At 39.3% G+C, this 12,196-nt stretch overlaps 1 protein-coding gene across 2 annotated transcripts in view; it reads left to right on the top strand.

Annotated features, from left to right (window-relative positions):
- The first annotated feature begins 108 nt into the window (after positions 1-108).
- The window catches only part of LOC104838486 (putative N-acetylated-alpha-linked acidic dipeptidase), a 30,408-nt gene continuing 18,320 nt past the window's right edge, over positions 109-12,196 (top strand). For both annotated transcript variants that reach the window (XM_010578247.1, XM_010578246.1), the window contains exons 1-5: positions 109-226; positions 1,619-1,724; positions 4,909-5,095; positions 5,886-5,987; positions 10,384-10,509. In XM_010578247.1, the coding sequence (XP_010576549.1) occupies positions 109-226; positions 1,619-1,724; positions 4,909-5,095; positions 5,886-5,987; positions 10,384-10,509 (639 nt within the window). The remainder of the gene's footprint in view (positions 227-1,618; positions 1,725-4,908; positions 5,096-5,885; positions 5,988-10,383; positions 10,510-12,196) is intronic.

Genomic DNA, 12,196 nt, shown 5'->3' with positions numbered 1-12,196 from the left:
CTCCGGGGCGGGCCGGGCCGCCGCAGGCCTTCCGCCGGCGGGGCAGGTGCTGAGGGAAGCGGCGCGGAGAGGCCGGGAGCGGGCGGACGGACGGACGGACGGACGGCGATGTGGACGTCGCTCGGCACCGTCACGGAGTCCGCCGGCCGCAGGGCAGCCAGCTGCCGCTTCTGGGCTGTCGTCCTGGGAGCAGCGGCGGGGGTCTTTCTCTTCGGGTTTCTCATCGGTACAGTGCGGACTAACCCTCCTTCGGATCGGGGGGGGGCCTCTCCCGGCCGCCCGCCGCTCTTCCAGCCGGGGTCGGGGCTCGGAGCCGGGCCGAGGAAGGGCCGCGTGTGGGGAAGGAGCGGGCGGGTTTCCAGCGCCCGGGGCTTTGTGCCAGGGGTGCCCGCAGTGAGGCTGTGCTCGGCCGGCCGACAGCTCCCTCCCTTCTACCCTTCACACCGGGCAGTCACCGACCCCTCCTGGGATTTCCAGCTCCTCCGCAGGAGAAGGGGTCTTTGCCTTTTTGACTTGTTTCGACTACGTTTTAAATGAAATAGTTCTGCTACGGGCAGGAGAAGAGGCGCTGGGTTTGTGAGGAGGGGACAGAGGACAGGCCCCACAGCTCGGCTGTGTTGAAACCGCACCAGCCCAAACGAGAAAGGCGGGGAGATAAATAGGGGGCTGGAGGAGCACTGACAGGAGGGGTGAAACAGTCTTTAATTTATTGTCCCACCTCCCCCTCAGCCCAAGCAGGCCGGCCTGCGGGTTGCTGCCGTGAGATCTCCCCTCCTTACCTCCCCTTTGCTTCACAGATGAATCGGGATCAGTTTGGGGGAGGAAGGAAAAACAAAGGAGCCACTTGTATTTTGAAATGCCTTTTGGTCTGCACTTGGGGTTCATGCCATTGGGAAGCCTGAACTGAATTGCTCTCCCATGTGGAAAGAGCCTTTTGCTGTGCCAGTGACCAGTGCCTCGCCAGTGCCAGCTTGTTACCGGCTCTCTGCCCCCCACCAGTTCTCTCATTTGCTCGACCCATGTAACTGCTGCTGCATTTGCACGGAACATGTCCAGTCTCTGACTTAAAAATAAAAACAGATGTCAGAAACACTTTCCTTCTAGCCAGGTGTTCCTCTCATCACTTACTCTGGTAATGCCTGCACAGTAAGGGAAGGATTCCAGAATAAGAGCCAGACAGAGCAGAGAGTGAGAAAGGAGTTACAAGACATCTGTTCCTTACAAAGGGTGTCTGTGTTTCTGTGCATTTTTGTAAAGCTGCTGCCTTATTACTGAGGTGACTGGTATGACTGACATGACTGACAGCATGATGTTCTGGTGCTAAAGGAAGATAAGTCTCCTTAGCATCCACAGTAAAATAACTGTGATGAATAAATATAATACAGTATTTTATTCCCCTCAATATCTACCTAGGTAAATAAGTTCTCTTACTGTGTGGAGGACTGCCTCTACCATCACTGTGCAGCCTGCATTAGGTTGTGGCTGCTTGTCTGTGCTGAGATAAAAACAGTTGTAAAATACACAGTGAAAATCTTGTGGTGATACCAAAGAGAAATGGTGTGTGTCATGGGAATATTGCTCTGGTGTTTTTAGTGTTGTATTTTTGTGTGTTACACAGGCTGGTTTGCAAAACCTACAGAAAAGACATCTGTGAGTCCTCATGAGGACATGAAGGCGGCATTTATGGCTGAAATGAAGGCTGAAAACATCAGGCGGTTTCTTTAGTAAGTAATGTATAGACTAAGCAGTCCAAAAAAAGGAAAAAAAAAAATAATTCAAGCAGGAACCAGCCCAAGGATGCCACCAGACAGAGGATGGTGTGCAGGTTGTCAGCCGTAGGTTTTATCTAATGTGCCCCAGTGAGCTGTGATTCACAAAACAGTCCATCTCCGTTCCTCTCTTTCTTGTTTGGGTTGGAAACAGTTGAGGAGTTGTCAGTAATCTCAGTACATAAAGCAATTAAAAATTGGCCAAGCTCTTGCTCGGCATTTGGTGAATGCTTGTACAGTGATGTAGAGGTTCAGCCTTTCTCTTATGTATCCTTTTTCAGTCTACAACAATGTTTATCTTACATTGTTTTTTATGGAAAAATGATTCACTTCAAATTAGGCTGTATGAATGAACTTAAATCAGGAGAGATTAAATGGAAAATAGCAGAGTACATGAATGCAAAAGACAAGAAAATCATACCAGTGTTTCAGCCTTTAATTCTTCCTATAGCTTAGGCCTTAATACCTTATTGCTACTCTTCCTTCACACTTTGTCATGCTGTGACCAAATTTATGTGTTAATCTGTCACCATTCTGGCCTCATACTCACATTCATGAAGAAAGATATGTTTCCAAGCTCTCTCCCTCTGCACCGTGAATAGCTAGAACAGACATAGTAGATACCAGCTAGTCATCATGGTACATTAGACTGTTCATAACACATCTAATAGTCTTAAAGTTTTAGAGTCTTTTTTAAGACAATGTTTTTTTCCCAATAATTTTTTCATTTCATCTACCCTTTAAATTAGGTGATTTTAAATATACTCTGTTTCTTTTATTAAATCCTAGAAGCAAAGCTGCTAACATTTGTTCCTGAAAATTCAAACAATGGAAGATGACAATATAGATATTTTAAAAATCTATTACAGTTTAATTACTGTGATTAATTTCTTAATTTCTGTAACTTAGGAGCTTTAACTACAAGGAAGCTTTTGTTTCTTTTAGGAATCTTGTAAACAGATTATTTTTCTCTTAGGACAGTATAGTATTTCTTAAAAGCATGTATTTATTCCAGTCAGTAACAGACCAGAAGTCACAGCTGATTGATAGAAATTTACTTTCTGCGTAAAGAAAGTGTTAAACTATCAGTTATTTTAGGAGTAATCAACAAATTTGGGTTTGCCTTAAATTCCCAGCCTGATTACATAGCATGAAGTTGTTTCTTGCTATAAAACTAAATTACAAAAAAAACATTTTCAGTTTCTAAGATTGTGGCAACCCCACTGATTTCATTTTAAGTGCGCTTGCCACAGACTATTGCAAATAAATTAGCTGGAAAGTGTGTTCTCTTTACTATATAACAGTCATGTCCTGGACTATATAAACATGAAAAACTGAAGACTTAGGATTTTTTACAGTCTTAACCTGTGTTTTGACTCTTACAAAGTCAACTGTTGTTAAAGAGCTCTGTGAAAGGAGAGCTTTCTGCTCTCTAGACTATGCCAACAGGAAACATTTACTGTCATGCGGCCAGTTCTGTGGTGAAATATGGCAGATACGCAGTCACTGCTCAGAACTACCAGTACAGGCAGTCAACAGATTAGAAGAGGAAATAAAGAAAAACACAATATTCAGATAAATGGGAATATAATACAGGAGAATGTTATTGCTTATGTCAAATTTTAATAAAAACATGAGACTTAAACATTCCTAACTCTTACAGAAAACAGCTGTTGGCTCTAACAATAATATGTAACTGTGCTCTTGGTTTGGTATGTCATCCAGAAAACGGTAATGTCACTGTAACAATGACTGTCAGTACAGTGTTGGTACTAGTTGTTGACATTATCAGAGGAACATGTTTTTTTCTAGCAGCATTTGGCTGCTAAGGACTTTGGGTTTGTCTAGTTTGGAGAAAAGGAGGCTGAGGGGCGAACTCATTGCTCTCTACAGCTCCCCGAGGAGGGGAAGCGGAGAGGGAGGTGCTGATCTCTTCTCCCTGGTATACAGTGATGAGATGCTGGAGAATGGTTCAAAGCTGCATCAGAGGAGGTTCAGACTGGACATTAGGATGCATTTCTCTACCAAGAGGGAGGTCAAACACTGGTACAGGCTTCCTAGAGAGGTGGTCGATGCCCCAAGCCTGTCAGTGTTTAAGAGGCATTTGGACAATGCCCTTAATAACTTGCTTTAACTTGGTCAGCCCTGAATTGGTCAGGCAGTTGGACTAGATGATCATTGTAGGTACTTTCCAATTGAAATATTCTATTCTTTCTATCCTATTCTATGTGTATAGTTCTTTCAAAATGCTTTTTTGATGGCTTCGTTCTCACTTGTACTTGGGATTTTTCCCAATCTTATACCCCTTCCTTATCGAAGATCCAATTTCTTTCCTTAACACCAACTGGTGCAACGCATACTTCTGTGGCTTGTTGATGGCATGGTCATATGACAGGATGAGGACATCGTGATGACAACCTCATTCAGCTGGGAGTTTCTTCAGCTCCCTTCACCACTGTGCTTTCTCAATGGTCTGGACAATTGTTTTTTCAGACAATGGGTTGCTCACTATTCATGGTATCTTTCACTGTTTGTTATTCACACTGCATGACTTTTAAGTCACAAGCTATTGAGTTTTTCTATTCCTTGTTTGTAGGCCACTCTCGCTCTCTTATTTGCCAGCAAGACACACTCAGAGTGAACTTTTAGATAAATCAGTATCTGCGCCAAAATTAATTAAAATAGTGAGATCCAAGGAGGATATACAGTTAATTAAAAGTAGGGATGAGTAATTATGCACATTTCTAAATTGAATACACAAAGGTAATTATACTCAATTCTTTTATCACTTCACAAGGAAGGTCAGTCTCATTGTGCATAGGAGTGATTGGCCTGAAGTTACCCAGAAGACAAGGAGTAAAGCGAGGACAGGACCCCACGGTTGATGTCATCATGCCATTCTTGCTAAGCCGTGCTGTGAGGAAGATACAAACACCTGCGACAGCTCAGGACAGATTGAAATCCTTTACCTCAACTTATGTGTAAGACAGGCAAAAGCATAGATGCACAGGAGTCTGGGTCCTTATTTAGCCTGGGTACATCTGGTCATCTCTAGGGGGTTTATTTCCAGCTAGGCTAAGAGGAGTTCTGATTATGAGCCGCAATGCCTGATCCTGTCTTGTTGCTTCTTTTTCTTTAGCAATTTTACACAGCTTCCTCACCTAGCTGGAACAAAAGAGAATCTGAATCTGGCACAGCAGGTCCAAGCTGAGTGGAAAGAGTTTGGTTTGGATTCTGTTCAGTTGGTTCATTATGATGTCTTGCTCTCTTACCCTGATGACACTAAGCCCAACTACATCTCAATAATTGATGAGCATGGAAATGAGGTACAGAAAACACCATTTTTTGCAACCAGGGAACAAAATCACCTTCGTACACCTGGGAAGCCTGGGAGGGAAAGCTATTCTTTGCTCTGTTAATGGTGTTGGGCCTGATCCAAAGCACACAGAAATCAGGGGTTCCAGTTTGCTTTTTTATTTTGTATCTTTGTTTCGTAGTGTATGTGCTGGGAATACCAATAATTACCCTGATTCATACAGCGTACTGAAATATATGGATTAAAGGAGAATTATGTAAGAGAATTACTTTATGTAATTAAATTGTTTTAAAATTATTCTGTTATTTAGAAAGAGGAAAGCAACCATGATCAGCATCATTATTTGCATTGATTCATTATACAGTGTTGGTGATTGTGCTAAATTCAGTTTCTTGAATATTAGAGTTTAGGCCTTGAGATGCACTATCACAGGTAACATCAGTTCATTACAGAGCAGCTCTAGTCCTTGTAGAAGCTCCAGGGATGAGCAGAATGCAAGTGTTTTTTACTATTATGATCTAAGCTGCTCTTATCTGCTGTACTGAGACCACCTTAAGGGACCCTGTGTTCATTTAAGCAGGATTCTTTGTCAAGAGTGGAGATGGGATTTGCAAGATCACACATTGAACCTGCATACTGCAAAGGTTGCCCAGTGATTGCTAAAGTTTTGGCCACTCCTCATTTACAGTTCTAAAACTAGAGTCCTTTAAACTGCAAATGCATGTGAAATGTGCCTGAATAGACAGTACTTCTTTTCCATATTGCCTGGCTTACCTTTGTCTTTTCTTCTTTCCCACTAGATTTTCAACACATCATTATCTGAGCCTCCTCCTTCAGGATATGAGGCTGTTAGAGATGTGGTGCCACCCTACAGTGCATTTTCAGCCCAAGGAACACCTGAGGTAACATAGTAGAATAGTAAAAGAAATAGAAGTAGAAATAGAAACAGAAATAAAAGTAGGAACAGGAGTAGAAATAGAAACAGAAATAGAAATAATAGAAATAGAAAAGGTGGAATACCATAGTGTAGTGTAGCATAGCATAGCATAGCACAGAATAGCATAGAATGATACAGAATTATGTGAAATTCCTGGGTCTTAGGCTTTAGTTCAAAACTTGACATATCACCAGTAGGAAAGATGTCAGAGCTCTGATGTTCTTGGGAGTTTCACAATGGGGCAATGTTCAAATTGAGCAGTCATACATATATGTTTAATTTTTTCCTCGAGTTTGAGTCAGAACTTGATTTTATTTTTACCTTTTCCTTAAAGAATACGGTAATAAACCTTTAATGTTGTCAGCTGCTATAAGCTTCTCCAGATATTTCTGTGAATATGCATTATTGCTTCCCATCTTGCTGAACAAATAAGACTGTTACATTTATGTAGGCAAATGAACAATATGATTTTCAAAATGCTGCTTGCCCAAGGCTCACACTGACAGGTATAACTGCACAGTGTACAGTATGCTTGAAAATGGCTTTTATTCTAGCTGGCATTAAAATGTTGCTGTGATCTGAGCTTAGCTCTAATCCTTTCTATCTTGTACAGATGGTACCAGCTGATGGGCTTTCTTTTATAAAGTTGGCCTGTGTAACAGGAGTTCTCTATTCTATGATCATTAGTGGTTTCAATTAATATTTTGTAAGATTAGATTTTTTTTTTTGTTACTCTCAGTATCTCTCCTGTCTATATATAGAATAATTTAGGTTGGCAGGGCCCTCTGGAGGTCATCTGGTCCAATCTCTGCTTTAAAGTTGGATCTGACTTTGAAACCTGCTAACAGTGCTTTTACTCGCACAGCCCAGTATTAGTCATATACTGTCTGAAGTTTGTTAATAAGCTGTGCAAGTTCAGGATACAAAAGGTATCCTGTATTCATTTGCCTCAGATGCTCAAAGGAAGCTGGAGAACCAGGCAGATAGTCTGTACCCTAGGATGTGAGAGCTTTGAGTATTTCAAGAATTGCAGTGGGAATTTTGGAACATAATGTAAGGTAAAATTAATGGGTTCTGGCTTTGTATCGTAATGTAATATCCCCAAAGACAGAATAACCTCACTGCTTTATTTGGTTTGTGGAGAGCTACAGTAAGTGATGTATATGGGAAATAATAAAAAAAGTTTTAAGAAGCTGCAGCTTCCTTCTTTAGAAAATGATTTTATTTTAATTACATATAAGAACTTTGTTTCTGAAAAAAAAAAAACAGTAACTAAAAGACAGATTGTCTTTTCGAAATATGATGCTTATGTTTTCCTTATTACATAATACTTTGACCAAAGCTCTGGGTACCTAGCTAGTGCTGTTAGCGATAACATCCTCCAGTGAGCAGTTGTCTCCACCTGTACCGCAAACAGCACAGGAGGGAACATGTATATAGCTAAACAGTGGAAATACTCAGTGGGTTCAAGGCTCTTATGAGTTCTCCCAGGCCGGTTTATGTATTTTATGTTGAAAACCATTCTATTAAAAAACAGAACTAAGCTGTGGAGAGAGATATTTGGATCTTGCTAAGTACAATCGTCAGTCTTAGGTTCTCTTTCTGCTCATTAATTTTGCAACTGATTCCTACATAAAGCTCCAAGTTCAATGAAGGGAGAAGGCTGTAAAGTACCTGCATCCCAGGCTAACCATAGTCTCACGAGTAGGCCACCTTCCTGGAAAGTGGGAGAAATGGTCAAAGTTCTTCATAGTGAGAGAGGCCAAGAACGCAGCTCATACATTTTCTGGGTGAGTGCTGTAATCGGGGAGTTGTGGAAATACAGTTCGGCACTGCTAGCTCTATTACTTTTTCCTGCAGCTGCTTTTTAGAAATAAGTGGCAGTGACTGTGTTTTGAAGGTTAAATACTGTCAGAGTGGGATAGTAGCTACTTGCCTGCTAGAGTGAGACCCTGCAGAGATTTAGAAGTAGTTCCCACTCATTTCAAGTTCTCAGTAGACGGAAGGTGGAATATATCCTGGTCTGTCATACAGATTGTCAGAAAATGTACATTTTTTTCTGTGTGGTGTATTTCAACTAAATCCCAGTAAAGAATTGGATGAAAAAAGTTAAGTTTTGACCAGAAACTTCTTTTAACAGAAATATTAAGCAGAAAGCAGACAAAATAGCAAAGTCACATTCTCTCAGACAGTAGTAGTAGTTTGGAACATTAGCGTCATAAAGAATGGTAAAATTCTGCTCTTCACTTCCTTTTTAAGTGACTGCAAAAGTACTCCTATCTAGTTAATGATGGTCACACATAAGAGGCATACTTGAGATCTCTAACTATGCTAAAAGAGCCCAGATAAGACATTTTATGAGTCCACACTACATTCTCAAAGCTTGTATTTTGTAATAGCTCTATAAACATGAGGGATTTCATCACATCACTAGGAAATCATGGTACAAAACTGTCACAATGCTCTGATGAGACATTTATTACATCGATGTAGTTCTTAGTCCTGTTAATGAAAGTTAAAGTTGAAGAATTTTCAGAGGTGCTAAAAGAATTTAATTAAGGAAGCCTGATTTACTATGCAGTATATCGCATACTGCCAGAATCTTCAAGTAAGTACCTTTTAATGTAGTTTCAGAAATCTGGAGATTGAACAAGTATGAGTTGTTCTGCAACACCAGGAAAAATGCAATGAATACGGATTGTATACTTTATATCAGATATAGTTATGAGAGTTTCTTCTAAAGATGAGAACTGTTCTTTTCTTTATCTGATAGCATCTACTTAATCAAAGACATTATTTAAAAAAACCCTGTAAAGTGTGAACAAGTTTTCACCATAAAATGTAATTCTCATGTTAACTTGTTTTGCACTTCACTGTAGAACAAGGGCCCTGAATGTGAGAATCCTGCAGGTTGCTATTAATTGTTATAATTACAGGTCTGCAATTATGTAAGCCAAACTATTAAAATCAACATTTTTGTATTTCTCATAAAAAATACAATAGCCTACAAATGTAGGTATTCTGTGTAAGATATTCTAAAGAAATTTTGTTAAAATGGAGGACCACATTCTCCTTTTGCTTAATCTAAATAGACTGGAAGGACTGTCTTGACTTCAGTAGAGTTACACTTGATTTTACTGAGAGGGAAAGCTACTCCATAAATTCAGAAAAGCCTCCCCAAGAATAATCCTTGCATTTAAGAATTATTCTCTGAACAAAGGGGACCAGAATCTTAAAGGTGTGAAACTGTTTGCCTTATTTAAATACAGTCCCCTTTATTTCATGATTTTATCCTAACTGCGTTCATTTTGCTTTGTTTAAGAAGAAATTGCGACTTGAGCAGATCAGTGGTGAAACTAGTACAGTCAATGACTGTACCACAGTCTTATCAGGACATGCCGTATGCTGATATATAAGACCACCTGAAGTCAGTGATTTTTGTCAGTATAAGAGATTTGAGCTTATACCTTTTTGAAACTAAATTGATCTCTCTGGAGGTGTCTGGTAATAGGGAGAAATGCACTAAGGAAGAGTTTCCTGTCAGCTAATTTTAGTTGTCTGAAATTGTAGGCATCTTCCCTAAACCAATCTTTAAAGCTTTTTAAAGGCATTTACTCTAAAACAGTCTCTGAGGTATAATCAATGAGAGGTATATCCAGAGGGCAATTTATTCCTTCCTAAAATAGGTGTTTAAAACAGATTTGGGGTGAATTGTCTTGGAAAGGGTGAGTTCTCAGAGAACTTCCCAGCTCTTCACTGGCTATGGAGTGCACTACAAGAGCTTCTTGGACAATGCACACAACTTTTAGGTAGCTGACATTAAGGAAGATGAATCACACACCAAGTATTGAATAGCATGGTTGAAACACAATCATGAAGAATACTTTATTCGTGTGCAAAGTCTATTTATTTTGACAGTCAGGCCCTTCTGCTGTATTGAATTAGAGTCAAGTCCTGAGAATTTCATACAATACTGGCATCATTCAGTCTACTGCATAAAATACAATTGGTATTTACTGTGGTGTCTGGGTCCAAAATACCTCTAGCTGTCCAAGACTGACTACAGGTTAAACAGATTTGGAAGAGAAGTAAATGCCATACTCTGAGCACTTACTCTAAGTTTCTGATTCAGAAGTCATATCTTAACATTCTCCATTGTGGACAAAGTCTGGCAGCTTTGGATGGTAGGAGTCTAAATTCATCAGAAGTCACTTGCCTACCTAATTGTCTCATGATCAAAGAATTCATACTGGAGCCAGTCTGAGAGCTCATTGTTCCCAGCTTATTCTCTTACTAGATCACTTCCTTGTTTTGATATGCTCATTGACATTCTTGTTTCAAATTCTACCTTTTTCTATCAGGGTGAGTTAGTGTATGTGAATTATGGCCGCATTGAGGACTTCTTTACGCTAGAACGTGAAATGAAAATTAACTGTACAGGAAAGATTGTTGTTGCCAGATATGGGAAGATCTTCAGAGGAAATAAGGTAATGTCTCTATATAAAAATGTTACTTGTGTTGTCCTTCAGTTGATTTCAAGAGACTGAAACACTTACCTAAAGTGTTCTGGAGATTTTAGTGTAACTGAGTTTTCACAGAGCTGTGTTCAACGATGATTCTTTAGTAGAAGATATAAAATATATATTTGATATGTATATAATACATCTATAGGATAAAAGTAAACAACTTGGAAAATGTTACGTATTTTTGTATTCATTTGCATACTATAAATTGTTCCAAAATATTACTAACATTCTTGGGTAATACGCTCTAACTCTGAACTAGACCATTCTTCCCTATTGGTTCAGCTGTGATTTAAGATGCCTATATTGTGTTTCTTTATAATGGTTTCTGTACACCAGGCAGAGACTATAACTATATGGAGGTTATTTTAAATTCTGTATTTGTTTATTCAATGTCCCTATCATATAAATATTTTTAAACTACAGACTTCTGCAGATTTCCATGGCCTGACAGGAAGGGACATAATCACATGTATACCTAAGGCATACACTCAAGTTATTTCCTCAATAGAAATGTAAGAAGACAGTCTATTTTAAGTGTGTTTGGCTTTTGTACAAAAATTAGTTTGACCCTAATTTGGACAGGACTATAATTTGTATTTGTCAGTTACCTAAGGGTATCAAACACTGAATCTCCTCGCTGGAATGCCAGCTCTTATTATATGCTGTTGAATAATCTTCTGTGAGCTTTTAAGTGGGTGACTTACTGGTTTACATACATACCCTTTTCACCAGTGAAAAGTGACATGTAACTCATATTCTGGGTCAGATAATATTTGCACTAAATTGTTTACCACTCTTAAAGATACTATCTGAATGGAAAAGACTTAAAAATTGAAAAAGGTATTGCTGTCTATGAATCTTTTCTTAAAATGAAATACAAATACCTCAGAGTTACTAATATCTAAAGGGGCAGTTGTCCTGTGGTTTGGAAATTACATGTCCTCGTTGACACAAAGGGATGATATGTTCATTCTTACGGTAGTATTTCTAATGACTGTTTATATACTGAAAAATCCGGTAGCCCGTATAAAATCTGGAGGACTGTACTGTCATTTTCCAACTTCGTAATGATGTGCAAGAATAGGATAGAGGATGAAGGCAAGTACTGTATTTTCTTAAAAAAGCTATGGTATTTCTAAATTAAAATACCCAAATTTAGAACTGTTGAGGATTAGTTGTCACTCAGTCACTATACATCACTGTCATATCTAGTAGCAAAACAGATTGGGATGTCAGAATGACATATATTTTCTCTCACTCTCTACCAATCAGTATTGTACAATAATAAAGTCGCATGAGAACACTTTTTTAATCAAAACAGCATGCAGGTCAGTCCTTCTGCCATAATAAGCCTAAGATACACACTCTGGAGTTAGTCTTGTTCACAGCCAAGGACAGTTTCAAGCTCTCCAATAATAATCTTCCTTTGTAGTCTGAATGCTGAGATACGTTCAGGAGATCATTTAGGTAAATAAGGTAAATACATGACTAACTAAAAGATAAGGTTGCATCAATGTGATACAGTTTTTTCCATCCATGATGTGTACATTTCAATAGTCAGTTGACTGTGTTGATCAGAATGACAGAATACAAACTCAGGTTATGTACTAATACTGTGAAGGATGTGTCACTGCCGTTATCGCCTAAC

The sequence above is a fragment of the Haliaeetus leucocephalus genome, unplaced genomic scaffold (genome assembly GCF_000737465.1).
Source record: "Haliaeetus leucocephalus isolate CR32 unplaced genomic scaffold, Haliaeetus_leucocephalus-4.0 Scaffold616, whole genome shotgun sequence".
In the NCBI taxonomy this organism is placed as follows: domain Eukaryota; kingdom Metazoa; phylum Chordata; class Aves; order Accipitriformes; family Accipitridae; genus Haliaeetus; species Haliaeetus leucocephalus.
Note: the sequence above shows the minus strand (reverse complement) of the source record. Positions and strands in the feature narration are given on the sequence as shown.